This window comes from Bipolaris zeicola (genome assembly GCF_000523435.1).
Source record: "Bipolaris zeicola 26-R-13 unplaced genomic scaffold scaffold_140, whole genome shotgun sequence".
NCBI classification, from domain to species: Eukaryota; Fungi; Ascomycota; class Dothideomycetes; order Pleosporales; family Pleosporaceae; genus Bipolaris; species Bipolaris zeicola.
This window is the reverse complement of record NW_006912189.1, coordinates 14,158-31,738: the sequence shown is the minus strand read 5'-3', so window position 1 is coordinate 31,738 and position 17,581 is coordinate 14,158. Positions and strand designations below refer to the sequence as shown.

Below are 17,581 nucleotides of genomic sequence, written 5' to 3'. Positions count from 1 at the left end.
TTCAAAAATGCCATGTTAAATCACAATGATGTCGACCTGTCGTAGCACAAAAACCCCCCCTTCCATCCAATCACACACGCGCGCACCCCACAAATCCCCTTGTTCTGCGGCTCCTCCAACCCCCGCAATTTTCGGGCCATCTAGGATCCCCCCGCCCTGGAACCAACTACGCCGCAATCCAACGTTAACGAAGCAAGATTTCTTGCATGAAATAAAGCGTGCAGCGGGCTTGCGCGGGATTTCGGTTAGTTTGGAGTGGTCTTTTTGCCAATTGGAGGGGCAGGACTGGACCCATGCGCCCGGCAAGGGTTGGGTGGGAAATGGGAATAGTATGAGTACGTACCCTTTGGGATCGCCCGCGGTCGCAAGGCACGATGTCTTTTTTTTGAGTTTACGAGGCCAAGGGGAAATGGGGGACGCGTATGAAGGTGCTATTACATCATGTTGTAATTGTCGTGAGATGGTACTCCTACATAGACTCCTGGCGGCCCTGGTTTTGGGTCGTTGTAGTGGCCTTGTATCCTTACTTTGTATATTTTTGCTATACTACGATATCTATCTTAATTATTCCTCAAACGAGTAATGGCTGTTCTTCGCACTTCGAATATGTTGATGTGCCGCTTTGCGCGTCCGGTTCCGCCTGCATTCCGCATACGGCCAATTACAGCGTCTCTTCAGCGCAGGACGTTTGCGTCGAGTTTGGATGCGGGTCTACCTCGAGTTCAACGCAACAAGGCTGAGAATGGAGGAGAGAAGAGACTTGGCCCTTTCGATCTTTCTGGAAAAGTCTTCGTCGTTTCAGGTACAAAATTCCGTTCAGTCTATAGAGACGCTGTGCATTTCGGGTTAATGCTAAGATTCCGACAGGCGGAGGTGACGGCCTAGGACTATGTATGGCAGAAGGTCTCGTAGAAGCCGGTGGCAGAGTCCACTGTCTCGATCGATTACCAGAGCCTTCCAAAGCATTTCAAGAAGCGCAAGCACGAGCGAACAGTTCCAATGATGCAGGTTTGGAATACCACACCGTTGACGTTACTCACGACGAAGCCATTCAAAAATGTATCCAAGATATCGCAGATCAAAAACAAAGACTAGATGGTCTCATCGCAGGTAGGACAACACCTATTTCCAGCAATCACCACAAACCAACTAACTCGTTCCACAGCCGCAGCAGTCCAACAAGTCACCCCCGCGCTCGACTTCCGCAAAGAAGACATTGCAAAAATGCTCGACGTGAACTTCACCGGCGTCTTCCTCACTGCCCGCGAATGCGCCCGCCAAATGCTGCGCTACAAAATCCAAGGTTCAATCTGCCTCGTCGCATCCATGAGCGGCACAATCGCAAACCGGGGTTTCCTCGCCTCCGTGTACAACTCTTCAAAAGCAGCTGTCGTCCAACTAGCACGCAACTTGGCCATGGAGTGGGGCAGGAAGAACGAAGACGGGTCTGGGGGCATTCGAGTCAATTCGCTGAGCCCGGGGCATATTGTTACGCCGATGGTTCAGGCGAATTTCGATGCGGGCGAGGCGGATCCCAGGGAGTGGGAGAATAATAGTATGCTAGGACGGTTGAGTAAGCCCGAGGAGTATAAGGCGGTGGGATTGTTTATGTTGAGTGGTGCGAGTAGTTATATGACGGGACATGATTTGAAGATTGATGGGGGAACGACTGCTTGGTGAGAGGATGGGGTTAGTTTGTTGGCCTTGAGCATTTTGAGCGTTTTTCTGCGATTATTCTGGGGTTTGTATGGTTGGTGGTGTATCATCAGTCTTGATGTAACACGGAATTTGTTTCTTGTCGTACTTTGTACCATGGTGTAGCAGTCTCCACGTGTTGTCGATGTCGAGGGTACTACAATCAGGGTGCATGGGCCCCACCAGCGCCTTTACCCGCATCGGCTCTAGTTTACAATCGGACTATCTGTCCTTCCGCGCTCCCCTTGCGACAGCTGTACAATTCCACGAGCGCCCTTTCACAGAGAGAGTGAGAGAGGCACAACAAAACGTCGGGCTTGCAAGCGCTGCAGCTCTCAACAAATCCCAGGACCCCCAACCAATTCAACAATGGACCGGTTAGCACGCCTCGTCAGCTACCTGCTGCTCACCCTTCTCCCTCTCACAGCGGCCCTCAAATTCGACCTTCATCCAGTGGCTGAACGCGAATCTGCCCGATACGAGCGATGCATTAGGAATTTTGTTGCAAAGGAGCAGTTGGTGGTTGTCACGGCGATACTGGATGGGTACAGGGGAGATGGCCAGAGGGTTGATATGCATGTATGTTTTTTCTTGAATCCAGGCACGATATGCGGACACAATTGCATTCCCCATGATATCTATACGCCCATTCTACCGATGGGAATGATTTGCTAACGAGAAAATCTTCTAGATCCGCGACGCAATGGGCAACGACTACCACCGCCCCAAGGACGTAGTAGGCGAGAACCGCTACGCATTCACCTCGCACGCCGACTCGGTCTTCGACGTCTGCTTCGCCAACATCTTCACATCTGCCTCGTCGTCCAAGTCGATCAAGCCCCGCCATGTCGAACTCGACATTGACATTGGTGCCGACGCAAAGGACTGGAACGCCATCTCCGCCAGCGAGAAGCTCAAGCCCGTCGAAGCCGAACTGCGTAGGATCGAAGAGGTCGTCGGCGAGATTGTCCGGGAAATGGATTACTTGAGGTGGCGTGAGCAGAGGCTTAGGGATACGAATGAGAGTACCAATGAGAGAGTCAAGTGGTTTGCTGTTGGCACCATGGGCATGCTGGTCGGACTGGGTGCGTGGCAGATTATTTACCTCAGGGCTTATTTCAGGAGCAAGCATCTTATCTAGATGCATGCACGGGATTAAGGGGTTGCAGGGCATGTGTGTACAAGAAGTTGTGAAGGAAGAAAGCAGAGGGAAAAGGCACGTGTACGAACAGCGTTATGGATTGCATACTTGGCAGGCAATGGCAATTGAAGCGGCGTTGGGAGGGGATATTATACCAAGAATAAAAATTCAAAATCATGGTTATAATGGTTCTTTCCAATCAGTATCTATCGGTGACCATGGTCGGTTTCATCACTGGCCAAGTACATTTGAGACTTCACACATTCACTAGGCAGACAATATCTCAAAAGAGAAAAAAAGACAGATATTTAAAGCGAGTGGACTTTGTTCCATTTCTCATAGTCGTCATGGAGAAAACGAGGGTACTGCGTATGAATGTCCAGTTACCAAGAACCGGTACTGAACTCTTACGTACGCGATCGAAACGAATGTGTGTTATATACAGCAAGATAGAAAAGAGCGTGAATAGTGCGACGATGCACTGTTGTTTGGAAAAAAAGAGGGGAATGTGCTACTCTGGCAGAAAGAACGGAAGAGACTTGGCGGGTTGCAAGTATCTATCATACAGTCACATACTCGATGATGACGGATGTGACGACTGTTGTCTGGGGGTCTGCAGGGGCCGCAGGGGCTGTAGGGGCTGGAGAGGGTTTAGGTGCAGTTGGGGATGTAGCGATTGACGTGTGAGTGGATGATGTGGGTGAAGAAGACGATACCGCTGCAGACTTCTTGACGGAAGAAGAAGCCGCAGACGACACAGACAAAGAGGATGTAGGCACAGATGCTACAACCGACGAAGCCACCGGTGCCGACGTAGCAGAAGTCCCGTTGTTCCCTACTGGCACACTAATCGGCTTCAACAGCACATTCTCGGGCATCTGCCTTGGCACATCTGAATTCTCAATCTCGGATACCAGAGTCGCATTTTTCCATACAAATTTCCCGGCAATGGCGTCGTACTGGCCCGTCATCTGGTGATCGGGTAGTGTCGTATTCGTGCCATCGGGGCCCGGTCCATTGTACACAGGAGGGTTTCCACTGATATCCGTATTGTACTGCACGTTGCCGTGCGAGATGGGGACTTGGGTGTCTGATTTAGGGATACTGACTGCGACGTTGCGGATGGTGACGTTGAGGCCTGGAGGGGGCTTGTTGCGTGGGATTTCGGTAAGGTCGAGGGCTTGGATGCGCCAGCTGAAGTTTTCTTTGAGATAGGCTTCGACTGTTTCTTTCTTGAGGTCTTTGAGTTTCCCGGATTTGTGCTTACGCATTAGGGCGTCGGAAAGCCCGATGTTGCCGGCTACGGTGAGAGCGGAGTTGGAGCGAGGAGAGGACATTGCAGCGAGTTGGCCGATGCAGTTGTCGTCGGTTGGCCAGTCGGTTGGGTTGGAACTTGGTTCACCAAGGAAGGCGCGGACGGAGTACGAGATGTGGATATTGGCTGGCATGTTAACCTCGCAAGACCAATCGATAGCTGGTATGGTAGCATTCTTGCCCACTGGAGCTGGCAAGGTTGTGTTTCCTGGTTGGGTTGAGTTGCTGATTGGCAGAGCGGGTGTCTGTGGCTTGTACAACTGGTTGATAGTAGAAGTAAGTGTCTCATTGCTTGGGTTACCAACAAGCTCGGGATAAGTGTAGCCAAAGGCAGTCCAGTCGCGTGACGTGGTAGACGTCCACATGTCGCCCAGAGCATTCATGTGGAATGGTGGCAGAGTGGAGGCTGCCCCTATAACACTGCCTCTGGCAATAGCAAACGTTCCTCGATCTTGTTTGGAATCTTCGACATAGGTATCAGGGTAGCGAGCCTGGAACAGCGCCAGAAGCCGATCAACGTTGCTGGACTTTGTCAGAATGAGCTTTTGTTTTCTCCGAGTAATGTGACATACCAGTGATGGAACCAAAAGACAGGATCAAATGCAGACACTTCTATAATTCCCATGTGTCCGAGTCCAAACACGTTGTGTACACCGTCATGAACGCTTTCAAAGTTGCCAATACTACCACCATTGGCCCTGTTGCTCACTTGGTTATAGGTTTGGTAGGTCGTGAGCAGCTTATAGACAGTATCACGAATACTATCCTGCTGCTTGCCTATTACCACGTTGACATCATCGTCACGACTAGTGGCATTGGCGAAGTAAGGGTTGAGCGGATAGCGAAGAGTATGATTCCACTCCTTGAATTCATACTCGACCTGGAACAGCGTTAGTACTTTGTACGTATTTACGAGATAGTTTCTACCCGTTGTTTAAGTAGAGTAGTAAGATCACATACCAGTTCAGCAAAGACCTTTTGGGGCACAGGATTGAAATCGTATCGGAAGAGGGGATTCGGGATTTCTCCCACAGTCCCATTCGGATGTGTGACTGAAAGGCATGGAACTCGCAAAGTCGCCGGAATCACACCTTCATCTGATTTCAACGGCTTTCTCGCCCAGTCCCAGAATGGAAGGCGTACTCGAGCCGCGATCTTCAAAGCTTTGTTACGAGCCTGGCCGATAGGGTACTCTTTGGCAACGTCGACTGCGCGGTCGTGGAGAATCTGCTCAAACAGTGCGAGGTACGGGCGGTGCCATGTGCCAAAGATGTTAGATGAATGGGGGCAGTAGCCCATCTTCTCTTGGCCAGGGATACCTTTAACGTTATCCCACTGCCCAAAAGGTACTCCATGTATCCCTTGAAATGTTCAGAAAAGAGGAGTCTTATTAGAGCTGTGATATTTCTTACCTGCAATCTCATAGTACGAAGTCTTCTGAGATTGATCCATGGCCTGGAACCGAGCAAATGCGAGTATAAACATGTTCCAAAGTTCAGCATCTTGCTGAAGCTCTCGGAGCTCCATGCGCGGATGCACCCCGGTCCCCTGTACTCCGACAACGCTGAAGTAGCTGTCATCTGGCTTTGGGGCGCCACAAGAAGGTCCATCAGTGTGGTTGAATGCAGCGTGTGTGCTGCTCAGAAAAGAAAGTAAGGCAATGGACCCAGCAACAAGAGAAGCGAATGATTTCATCGTGGCCAGCCGAGAAAGAATGGAAAGACCTTCAAGATCAAAAGAACGAATGTAGACTGAAAGAGTGAATGTCACTGGGACAGAAAGAGGGACTGAGCAAGCGCCGCTGCAGTGCACATTTGGAAAATGATGCCATCGACTATATAGAAGCTTCGTGAGATTAACGGTCTACGGTGCAACTCTTTCCCCACCTGCAGATGTATGACGTCCTAGGCTGTGCAATGGCTACTTTATGCGTTACCGTTTTTCGAAGCTGCTGATTTGATGACTGCCCGGAGGAAGTGTAATCTCCTTCTAGGGATCCTAGATGGTCGCTGTGGGGGAGTATATGCTCGAAACATGTTTGGTTTCTTCGCATGAACAAACGGGCTCTAATGGCATGGCTGACAGCCCACTTGCAGGGCTAGCCAGAATCAATGGCCGCGGCAGAGGCAATGTTTCCAAGACGCTGAAAAGCTTGAGTTGATAGCGGGGTATTTTGGGGTCGCTAGGTTCAGTCTCTATTGTCGGGGTTCATAGGCTTGCAGGTGGGTGAAGTCACATTGATTCGAGAGAGGCCATTGTGCATGATTGGTTCCCATAATGCCGTATGTTGATCTCTTGGATGGAAGCTACACAAGACGGTTGGTGGTGCCGTCCGGGAGATACCGTGGTGTTGCCAACACGGAGATGACAGGTGCTTGGCACGGACCACCATGCCATGGTGAGACACTTCTGAGGATGGAGTGGACAACCATTGTAGACATCCTGTACATCCTCCATCTGGTTGGCTGGCTTGATATGGCCTTTACACTGAGTTATATGCACGTGTTCATTGCTAACGATAAGGACTGTCACGTCTTGGCAGCTATGCGTTCGTCTCTCCACAAGGGGTGATGTGACGCTTTCAAGGACAACCTATCCTGGCTAGCTTTCTGGATTGTCTTGACTCAATGAAGACGACTTTCCGGAGTATATAGAGAATACGGAGGACAAGTACGTATAAAGGCTATTCAGCAACTCATATAGATCCGAGTCGTGGCCGTGTCGGTCTTGATAGACAGCACATCGGTCTCATTCTTGGCGCTCTTGATAAAGAAGGACTTTGTCACTCTATCAGTGAGTAGTAAGCAATATAATGCCATCTAGCCTCCGAGATACTTATAAAGGGGAATTTTCCACAAAGCGAAGACCACATACAGTTGACAATGGGTCATTTGTCAGGTAATGGCTACGGCCCGACCAGAGAGAGAGAGAAAGCGTACAATCATCATTCTTACATGCCACACGAGATACACAACCCAGATTAAGACGATCGGCCCTAGGACCTGGAAAAACAAAGATCTTAAAAAAATAACTCAAGTCCCCTTACGCAGAACCACAACCAAATGATCCGCACAACCCCTCGTCTCCACCCGCTCCGCACTCAACATCACAACATCCACCCACCTCTCCATCTCCCCCTCACTCAAACCCGCAAACCCCTTCGCACCCCCCGACCCCAGAAATCCCTCACAACCCACCACCCTCTCCATACCCACTTCGCCTCGGAACGCTGCAAACTCATCTAGCAAACCCGCAGGCTGCACATGAAAAGACGCCGTAGCCGGATTGCGAGTGTACTCCCCACTTTGCAAGTACTGGCTATAAAACTGCCACTCACGCGCGAGACGCGCGGGTTCGCGCACTGCTAGATCGCGGAGGTGGGCGTAGATTGTTACGTAGGCGAGCAGGATGTAGCCGCCGGGTTTGGCCATTTCGATGCAATTTCGTATCACGCATGCTCGGTCTGCGGGCGCGGTGAGGTGGTATAAAGGGCCGAGACAGAGGACTATGTCGAAGGAGGCATGGGAGGTTTTGAGGAGGGGGTGCTGGGGGATGTCGAGTGCGTTTGCGTGGATGATGGCGTTGAGGTGGACGGCTTCTTTTTCTGCGTTTTTTCGTGCAATGTCTAGGTTCTTTTCTGAGAGATCGTTAAGCGTGACTTGATGGCCTTGGTTTGCTAGTGTGATGGCTGTAGTATTTCAGTTAGCTACGATATTCAAAGTGGTTGAGTAATAGGCGTGTTAGACCATATCTGCCGGGTCCACCACCGATGTCTAAGATCTTCGCTCGCCGCAAACCCAACGTAGACAAGCAGGAATTGATAACCCGCTTGGTCACTTCAAACTCCAGGCGTCCTTCGTCCAAGCGATGCTCCTCAGCTTTGGCGTGGGCATCGTACCACTTTTCAACCAGAGTTTTTCCTGCCATCGTTCTCCTCACCGTCAATGATTAATATTTATCATTCAATCGTTAGATGTGATTCATGAAGTTAAGTCTATATGGCCAACACATTCTTCAGGGAACCTCCTAGATAAATCTTTTCCCTGCGCGATTAAACACTTGGCTGAGGCTTTTATTAGTTATGGTCGGAATAGCATTCCGATAATTGACGCAAATCGCGCGGGTTATCGTCGGTAGGTGGCATTTGTAAATACGACACGATAGCATGAGTATCTTAGTGCGGGGTGGGTGTGGGGAGGGCATAACCAAGAATGTCTGCTGCGAAAACGATTGAGGCAGCTCAGGACTAATTAAAATGTCAAATTTGTAGAATACTTGCGGCACGGCGGGGTTTTGCGTGACATATGGATGGATGCACGTAACTGGGTGACAAAATGAAAATTCAGATTGATTTTGAACAGTAAAATCCAACTCCCAATATTTTACAAAACGGGACTAATCGTAACCATCGTCATACTCACCAAGCGGCAAGTAAGGAATACCCTAAGCACATCCAATACCTCAAAACACCCATCTCTACACGCACCTCCCTTACCTCCGTCCATAAGCCCCACCCTCATCCCTCCTCTCCGTCCTCTTAAATCCCAAACTCCCCGCCTTCCTCGCCTTCCTAGTCGTAGTCTCCTCACCTGTTTGATTTTCTGCATTCAGCACCCTTCTGACACCATAAATCATTTCCTGCTCCTGATCATTATCATAATGTCTGCCATCGAACTCGCTCTCACGGCTAAATAGCGCCATCATATCCTTCATGGTGAGATTCTTGATAGCTTTGCCGCCTTCGATGGCGGCATCGGCGAGCTTGCGTTTTGCTTCTTGGAGCTCGATGATGCGTTCTTCGACAGAGTTGTGGATGCTAAGGCGGTAGACAGTAACATCGACGGTTTGATTAAGGCGGTGGACACGGTCAATTGCCTGTTCTTCTACGAACTGTTGGGGAATAGGTTAGTATATTGTAATTTGAAAAGAGGGTAAGGGAGGATAACGTACGGGGTTCCAAAAGGGCTCCATAATGACTACGCGGCTTGCGGCTGTGAGGTTGAGACCGAGACTACCGCATTTCAAACTACATAGCAAGACGCGTGTGCGCTTGTCTTCACGTAGCCTTTGGAGACTTGCTTCGCGCAGATCGTTGCGCATGCTGCCGTCGTAACGGGTGAAGTTGTAGCCAGCGCGGTTGAGGAAAGGCTCAATCAGGTCCAGCATCGAGGTGAACTGCGAGAAGACAATGACCTTGTGCTCGCCCGTCTCCTTCTCTAAAATGGCCAAGAGCTGGCGAATCTTGGTAGATGGCGTCAGTTCGGAAGCATTGTATGAAGACTCTGATGTTTCAGAGTCAGATGCGTCCTCTTCATCGTCTGATCCAGAGCTGGATCCCGACTCATCTGATCCGCTCTCGCTCTCGGTTTCACTGTCAGCCTCGTCATCAGAGTCGACTGCAACAGGCTTCTGCGGTCTCTTGGCTAGCTTCTTGCGCGAAACAGGTGCTTCGTCTTCGCTGTCCGTATCGTGGACAATAAATGAATCGAGGTTGCTTCTGCTCTCGTCTACACTCTCAGATTCATCAGAGTCGACAGTTGCCAAAGTGTCACCCCCACCTTCAGCGTTCTCATCGTCAGTCCCACCAGCCTTGCCCAAGTCCTCGGCGTGCCGTTGATCTTCCGGGACAAGCCACTCGCCCTCTTCTTCCTCCTCATCGTCACTATCGACGATGAGTCGGCGATTGCGAGATGATTTTGCGGCAGCTGCCTTTGGCTTCTCATCCTCATCTTCAGTCTCTTCTTCCTCCTCATCTTCTTCTTTGTTATCATCATCAGACTCCACAACGGGTTTTGGTCGACGATGCTTCTTCTCTTCCTTGCCATGCTTGTGCTTGTGCTTACGATGCTTTTTCTTGTCCTTCTTTGTAGACATGTTCAAGTCCTCTTCACATTCAATGCAACGCACTCCACCAGCGGCGGTATTGTCGCTATTAAGGTGGTTTTGGCAAATATCGCACCGCTTTGTTGCAACACTGAGCCCGCCAAGCAAGTCTGCGAGGTCATCCGCATCGTCTCTTGCAGAAGGTTTTCGTGGAGTCTGAAAGCCAGCCGTAGCGCTCGACTTTGAGCCCGTGGTCAAAGCATCCTTATCAGCCCTGACGTTGCTCTTCGTGAGGTTGGGGTGATCGCATGCCTGTCGCAACCGGAGAAGCAATACCAACGCTCCAATGTAATCTTGCTTCTCACCGCCCATCATCTCGTCAAGACGGGCTTGTGTACGATCTCGCAGGCGATCATAGAACATGCGCTCCTTTGCAGTAAACTCTCCTATGACGTTTTCGATATTTCGCGCAACGATATGGAAGGCTGGCTTGTCTTCGCCCTCCTTGGGCTTTCCACCGAAGTTGAGCGCACCTTCCTTTCTAAGCACATCCTTGGTGCGGCGCTTCATGAAAGCTCGCAGAAAGACTTGGAGACGCTTCATAGCCAGATTACCACGACCGTTCTTCATAGGACCTGCTATTGAGTCCTTCCACGACGACAGCGCGCAATAGGGTTGGATACGGAGGAATCTGATCAAACTCTGCAGTTCATCAATGTTGTTTTGCATTGGCGTACCAGTCAGACACCAGCGATAATGAGAGTTGACAGCATAGCAGGCCTTTGTCATCTTGGCGTTCCGATTCTTGATGGTATGTGCCTCATCTAACATCATCCGGTACCAGTTCACAGCGAAACAGCCCTTCTGGAGCCCATCCGGACCGTCTCCACAAGAAGCATGCTCAGAGGCGAGGACCTGGTATGTTGTAATAACGACATCGTACTGCTTAAGCTTATCGGCTGATTTGGTACGGTTGGGGCCATGGTGGACAAGAACCTTGAGTGCGTGCGACTTTGTAACCTTGGTATTGATTTCGGATTCCCATTGCTTGATGAGTGCGAGGGGAGCGACGACAAGCGTGCCCTTACCTGTGGAGTCCGAGATCTTGTTCTTCTTGTTCTCTGGTTCAACGCCTTTCTCTGGTCGCGGATTTGACAGTAGGAGCGCAAGAGACTGCACAGTCTTTCCGAGACCCATGTCATCTGCCAGTATACCGCCCTTGGGAAGCTTGGCTTTCTTGTTATGGTTGCCTGTTTCCTTCTCAATCATCCATGCAACTCCATCAACTTGATGTGGCAGGAGTTTGACTTTGAGGCCTTCGACAGTCCCATCGTCTTCTTCTTCTTCCTCGGGTCCGGCTTCAGCTTCAGGCTTGGTCTCTTCTTCGTCTTTGACTTCGAGTGCTTTGAGACGGTCGGCTAGGGAGTCGCCTGGCTACAATTAGCGACAAGATTATTTTATAGGGTGCTTAACATTAAATACCAGCTTTATCCTCTTGTCGCTTCTTCGTCTTACGAAGTCGCATCCTTGGGATCTTCTCATTATCCTCATCAAATGCTCCCTCTAACAGCGCCTTTATGTTTTCGCTTGCCGCGCCGGAGTCGACATATGCATACATGTCGGGTTCACCAAAGCGACTTCCCTCTTTGCGAATAACCGCATCCGGATCAAAGTCATCTTCGTCATCCAATATGATCGTCTTACGTGCCTCCTGCAGCGGATTGTGTGTGCCCTTGTTCAATGGCTGAAAGTCATCAGCATGGCCCATGGACGAGTATACCGGCCGTGGTGCTGCATGAGTAGTCTTCGCCGGAGCGTTGTAAGGTCTGGCAATGGGTACGGGACCACCTTGGGATGGCCGGGGCTGGAAGCTTGAAGCAGGGATCTCGAAGACATCAGAATCGGTAGATGCTGTGCTGTAACGTGATCCCGATTGTGATGAGGGGACCTTAAATGGGCGATTGAGAGTGTCTATACTCGACTGTGAGGGTTGAGATGGTCTTGATTGGCCCGAATATTGTGAAGGTAACTTAGTCGTCTGACTGTGTTCTGGTCGCATCTGCCCTGGCTTAGGCTTATTGAAGAGATGTGAAAACTGTTCGTTGCGGTCTTTCTTCAGTGGGTTCCGCATGGGGCTAGTCTCTCCAAATTTCGGCTGTGAGTTCTTGAGGTCATTCAGAGGCTTTGGCGGGGGGACCGCTCCATCGCGGGGAGGATGAGCCATCGGAGGCTCTCGTTCTCGCACCATCTTCAGTCTGGCCTGGAGAGTTTCTCGCTGCTGTGCGTGGGTCGGGGGACTCTCAATGTCGTCGAAAAGAGTGCTTGAGTCGCCGAGCAAAGAAGTAGACTGCTCGCGGGGGATGTCGCTATCGTCGGAGAAGCCAGGCGTAGCAGGGGTGGTAGGGGCTTTGAAGACGGGCTTTTTGGCGGTAGAGAAGGTGTCGAGTGGTCGGAAAGGCGCACGGTGTTTGCGCGGACTACCGGTCATGGACTAGCCCAGGCTGCAGCCCTTGGAGACAAATGTATGCTCACTATATGTGTGGATATATGTTTCTATCCCCAAGTGGTTTGGCGGGGTTGTTGACAAGATCGCTGTAACCAACAAACCCCTCGCAGCCTGACAGGGCTTGGCGTGTGTTGCCGGGGCACACCGCGACCCACCCAATTACACGTGGGGTCGCGTCCACCATGTCACGCTGTCACGAGATCTACTAGGTCACGGTCCATTCATTCCACTACTACCTATGTACAGACTACAATGTTCCCACATTCACAAACGCCACACACGTCAAATACACATTGTTCAATTACCACTTCCCTCTTAAGCCTGTTCAGTCCTGGCTATTACACTGCTCCGGTCCCGACATCGAAATCCCGGTGTAGACCAGATGATCCTGATTAATGAACCCCACCGCTTTGCCCCTAATGCAATCACTCGCCTCCTGACCAAAGCAGCGAAATGTAGTCTGAGGACTCTGCGTGCCACCCACAGGCTGGGTATCTTCCTCGTAAATCTCGGTGCGTGTATGCTGGAATCCCATGGGCTGAAACGGTAAATTCGGCACGCCATCAACCCCATGTGTAATGCGCAGCAATTCGCCCAAGTTGTTCTCATCTGCACCAGCCAGCTGGTCGGTGAAGTCGGCATATGCTGGGTTTCCCACGCGCAGGGATCCCAAGGTGTATGCTTTTGCAATGGGAACGTTATTAGCCCGGAGATCAGTATAGGCGAGACTGGCTAGTCCACCGCCTAGGCTGTGGCCTACGATGATCGTCTTGTAACCTGGCAGTTGTGCATTCAATTCTGCCAGCGCAGCTGTGAGATCAGGTTGTACGGAGCGCCAGGCTTGGAGGAGACCCCCGTGGACCTGGCAATCGGTGCAGCCTGGGGCGCTAGTAAAGGGCTTCAGGAAATAGGCAAAGTCAGTGATGAAATCCTGGACTGAGGCGGAGCCGGGGAAGGACACGATCAGCTCTTTTGCGGCGCTATCTTGGAATACGGCGACTTGGGTTGAGGTTACGATAGAGTTTATTGTTCGGACGAGAACGGAGTGGAAAGGTGGACTAGGGCATTTTCCTTGGTTATAGGTGAAGGCCGAGAGAGAGGCCACAGCGAACCGCGTATAGCGTTGAAGGACAGGCCAGAGTTCTGGTTGGACTATTGCTTCCAGTTAGCAGCAAGGAAAATGCATGGATGGTATGATCTTTATTTGTGACTTACTAAGCTCTCGTGATCTAGTCTGGCGAGTGGTAAGTTCAGAGGCTGGTGTGGGGGCCGCCTGGATTACAGGTGCTGTAAGAGCTGCGAGGACGATGACTGGGAGCTTCATGATGGTCGTACTAGAGACAGAAGGTAAAGTGAACGAACGTAGCAAGTGATCCAAATATAGATCGTGTTTCTCCTTGGAAGAGGCATCCTTTTACCTTTTTTTAGATTTATAATTCCTTTAGCCAGACCAGTACGCAATCTGGATCATGGAAATGCCGAGCAAGTGTGGCCGTGTCCAATGGACATGAATCTCACCGCAGATCTACATTGTCAGTAATTCGAAAAGAACTGTTCCTCTGTTTGGAGCAGGAGAAGAGTACGGCATAGTGCCGGTCGAACCGGGCGCTAAGAGACTCTAGCGTCAAGCAAGTGAACGTTTGTACTCTCCTTTCGGTCAAGCATCGGTTCTGTAAACGCCACAATATTTCATTTGTGGCGAGATTGCATCCGTATCGATCGTGTCCAACGCATGTCGACAGCCGACATCGCAAGTATGTAATGTCTAGATCGCTCTAGCCAAGTAGATTAAAAATAACCCCGCATCCTCAGTTGCACAAGAATATACTCACGCTTGGCTTGATAGCCAAACTCTGGTTGTTTGTAAACACATTTGCGTTGATACTTTTTCGGTCTTGTGCAGTGCGCAAAGACCCTAGTATGCTTACCGAAATTCGCACTGTTTACAAAATGGCCGATCCAACGGTCAGAGCATACTGAGTCGAGATACAGATCGACTCGTGTTTCTCCTAAATAATAGGAAGAATACGAGTTCTGCCCCACGTAATATGAATTTGAAATTACATGACACTACAACAAACAGCATGGTATCAAATCCTATGTGAGACATTCACAAGAGTTGAAAACACATTACATTACTTTATGCAACAAATGGTTTTATATATGAGATGGAGATGGAGAAAAGAAATGTGGAAATAAAGGAATACCAAGGCCCTTCTTACCTCAGTCTGCCCCTATTCCGTCCTTCGTCTCGCCTCGTGACGAGGAACCACAGACTGCTAATCCAGCAAAGCACCACCCCCAACCAAGTTTGTGCAGGAGCCTTGAAAAGGGAAATGGCTACAAGTTGGAAGGCGCTCCTGGGGACGGCTACAAAGGTCGCCGTCAGCGGAGATGTCGCCTTGACTAGCAGTAGTGTACTTGAGAAAACAGCCCACGAGCCCATGCCGCCAAATAGCATCATGGCCCAGAAAAACGGAACATCGAGGAACGGAATATTGTGCCATATGTGTGGAACCTCGCCAGAAACAATGACGATGGGTGTAAGGATCATGAGAGAGACAATCGAAGTATAGTGCAGTGTGCGATAAAAAGCGCGAGTTTCTTCTCGGTTACCCGACTCTTCCGAGCCGGTGGGATATCCTGTAAGCACATCGCCCGAAGGCACAAGGTTTGCGACCATGGTACGGTACGTGCGGAGAAGGAGGATGGGGTAGAGGGCGACGAAGCCAGAAGAGAAGACACCGGCGACGACCGACTCCCAGGTCACACGGACATCAGGGCGGTAAGAGGCGAAGAAGAGGTTGAGGGTCGCAATGAGGGCGGAAGAGAGAGCACTGCCAGTAATGTTTTCTTTTTGCAGAACACAAGCAAAGATGATTGCGAGTGGAGTTATGCCGATGCGAGCAAGCTGGTAGGTCGGAAGTGGTGCATATCTGATGAGTGTTAGTGGTTGAAATCAAAATGGACTGACAAGGGCACGTACGCAAATGAGTAGTTACTGAGAAGCACCCTGGCCACAAAGACCACCGCGAGGGGCAGCACCTGCTTAGCAATTTGTATATCAAACTCAAACAGTCCACCACCTGCAATACCTCCCGAGCCATTCGAGAGCCAGCGAGCAAAGGCGGAGATGCCAGGTTTTCTGCCCCCTCGGTATGCTCCTCCTTGTGGGGCGGCCGGCTGTGATGGCGGTACAGCAGCACCAAAGCCAATGAAACACAGGGGATTACTGGAGAAGCGTAATAGGCTCGAGACGAGGATGAGGAGAAAGTGGGTGATGATAAGTTGCGCGTAGGATTGGGTCAGGGGAAAGGGGAATCTGTCTTGATTAGCATGTGCCGCAAGCAACAATCCATGTGAATCCTTACTTGTAGACGCCCGTAAGCATGATGAAGCGGTTCATGAGCAGCAGGCCAAAGCTGCATCCGCCAACCCAGAAGACCAGCAGTCCAACCCAGATCTGCCAACCCTTCCACGTGCCAAAAAAGAAGGCCCCCGGGCCGCCCTGCTGCCAAAAGCCACGAAAAGCATGGCCTCCACTCCCGACGTCGCTACTGACTAGCGGCCGTATACTGCTCGTGGGCTCGAAGTCGTCGTCTTCCTCATCTTCGCTCTGTGCGGCGCTGCGATTGCGCGGATATGGGCTGTTGCTGCGGCTGCCTACGTCTATGAGGGGCACGGGCGGCTGCAGCTCCGACTGCGAGTTATGCGCAGAGTGACTTCGCCTCGAGGACTCCATTTGGGCGTAAAACTCGACGTCGGAGTGGTCGGTGTCGTCTATGGAGCCGATACTATTGTAGCGTTGGTGTGCGTTGCTGTCCTTTCTCTTTTTGTCCCTCGGAAGCTGGACGGGGCCGCGCGAAAGATTGCTGAGGAAATCGAGCGGCTTGCGGAATGTGTTCTGGGTAGCCCTAGTGAATGCACGCGACGAATTCATCGTGACGGCTTCATTGCGAGGATCAAAGGGAGCAACTGCATGCTGACGACGTCTGTAGGTTTGCAAAAGTTGAGCACAGGCAGGGACGAGGCCGGCGCTGGCAACCTGGACCCTGGCCTAGTCTAGGGGTATGGTGGGTCCACATCGACTACTACTACCACTACAGAACTTCAACGTCGCTCACATCACCATCTTCATTAGCATTGACATTGATATTGACATGAATATCAACACCATGTTCCTACAGTCTGATACCGCTCACTGAACACGTGATGGCTGCCAGCTCAGTCAGAGAACTGACTGCATTGAGAGATTGTTCCACTGACCCATAGGGAGAGGACTCAGATTGTCTCGTCAAGCGCTCCAACGAAGCATTTCATGATCAAAAGAAAACTCCCTTCCGCATATCATACGAAGAGTGGGAAGCTGAGGGGAAGGCGGGTTTTGCTCTCCATGAATGGCTGGTACTCCCCAAATTGGCCTCAGAGGTTGCACTGTGTAGACTACGACTTGAGACAACGGGCAACAGCCATCAGCTTAAGAGGCATCCCAATATCGGCACTCATGGCGCAATCAACGCTGCTGTTTACTCAACTCATAGCCTTGACAATGCATCGTTTATACTTGGATGTCATTAGACTCACATGTAATGCCCAGAAATCAGGATCGATTGCGACATCCAAAACGATAGTTACACGACGAATGCGGAAGGTAGACATATGCTGCCAATGTTGTAAGCGCCTTGTTTTTTCCTTTCTGGGGTTGGCTTATGCCAACACTGCTGTCACTATACGCGCTCTAGTGAACAAGCAAACCACATGCAGCGTTCCTTTTGTCCAGCGCCAAAGGATCCAGAACCCCAAAGCAAGACAGGAAGGAGATGCAAGGCTGATCCGCAGCCAGGAACAGGCGCACCTAGCCGTATTCCCTGGGAGGGTGGGGGTGGGGCTGACAAGACGATAATGGCCTATTTTTGTAGTAAGGAAAGCCACCACTTGTCTCAAGGTTTATCGCTGTCGTATGCAAGTCTTGGAGCTGCGAAGTAGGGTTGCATTCTTCTGTTTATCTGTGATCGCCCGAACTCATTGCCCATTAAGGTCAAATGGCCGTCTATTGAATTTGTTAGCTGGGTGATGTGGTTATGCAACTTCTTCGTCCATGA

General features: G+C 50.7%; 7 protein-coding genes across 7 annotated transcripts; 2 read left to right on the top strand and 5 right to left on the bottom strand.

The window, feature by feature from the left end:
- Nucleotides 1-582: 582 nt before the first annotated feature.
- COCCADRAFT_38800 (uncharacterized protein) lies at nt 583-1,680 on the top strand (the record flags this gene model as incomplete). The annotated part of the gene is made up of 3 exons (XM_007716451.1): nt 583-802; nt 868-1,110; nt 1,166-1,680. The coding sequence occupies 3 exons, from the start codon at nt 583-585 to the stop codon at nt 1,678-1,680; spliced, it is 978 nt and encodes a 325-aa protein (XP_007714641.1).
- A 384-nt stretch (nt 1,681-2,064) lies between these two features.
- On the top strand, nt 2,065-2,836 carry COCCADRAFT_102273 (uncharacterized protein; the record flags this gene model as incomplete). The annotated part of the gene is made up of 2 exons (XM_007716450.1): nt 2,065-2,274; nt 2,387-2,836. 2 exons carry the CDS (start codon nt 2,065-2,067, stop codon nt 2,834-2,836), a joined length of 660 nt encoding a protein of 219 aa, XP_007714640.1.
- A 560-nt stretch (nt 2,837-3,396) lies between these two features.
- On the bottom strand, nt 3,397-5,845 carry COCCADRAFT_102316 (uncharacterized protein; the record flags this gene model as incomplete). The annotated part of the gene is made up of 5 exons (XM_007716449.1): nt 3,397-3,561; nt 3,676-4,672; nt 4,723-5,030; nt 5,111-5,511; nt 5,563-5,845. 5 exons carry the CDS (start codon nt 5,843-5,845, stop codon nt 3,397-3,399), a joined length of 2,154 nt encoding a protein of 717 aa, XP_007714639.1.
- A 1,337-nt stretch (nt 5,846-7,182) lies between these two features.
- On the bottom strand, nt 7,183-8,077 carry COCCADRAFT_102262 (uncharacterized protein; the record flags this gene model as incomplete). The annotated part of the gene is made up of 2 exons (XM_007716448.1): nt 7,183-7,838; nt 7,897-8,077. The coding sequence occupies 2 exons, from the start codon at nt 8,075-8,077 to the stop codon at nt 7,183-7,185; spliced, it is 837 nt and encodes a 278-aa protein (XP_007714638.1).
- A 564-nt stretch (nt 8,078-8,641) lies between these two features.
- COCCADRAFT_102275 (uncharacterized protein) lies at nt 8,642-12,461 on the bottom strand (the record flags this gene model as incomplete). Its single annotated transcript, XM_007716447.1, has 3 exons — nt 8,642-9,040; nt 9,101-11,403; nt 11,456-12,461. The coding sequence occupies 3 exons, from the start codon at nt 12,459-12,461 to the stop codon at nt 8,642-8,644; spliced, it is 3,708 nt and encodes a 1,235-aa protein (XP_007714637.1).
- Nucleotides 12,462-12,804: 343 nt separating this feature from the next.
- COCCADRAFT_6990 (uncharacterized protein) lies at nt 12,805-13,803 on the bottom strand (the record flags this gene model as incomplete). Its single annotated transcript, XM_007716436.1, has 2 exons — nt 12,805-13,631; nt 13,695-13,803. 2 exons carry the CDS (start codon nt 13,801-13,803, stop codon nt 12,805-12,807), a joined length of 936 nt encoding a protein of 311 aa, XP_007714626.1.
- An 894-nt stretch (nt 13,804-14,697) lies between these two features.
- On the bottom strand, nt 14,698-16,419 carry COCCADRAFT_102279 (uncharacterized protein; the record flags this gene model as incomplete). The annotated part of the gene is made up of 3 exons (XM_007716446.1): nt 14,698-15,415; nt 15,466-15,801; nt 15,851-16,419. 3 exons carry the CDS (start codon nt 16,417-16,419, stop codon nt 14,698-14,700), a joined length of 1,623 nt encoding a protein of 540 aa, XP_007714636.1.
- Nucleotides 16,420-17,581: the final 1,162 nt, after the last annotated feature.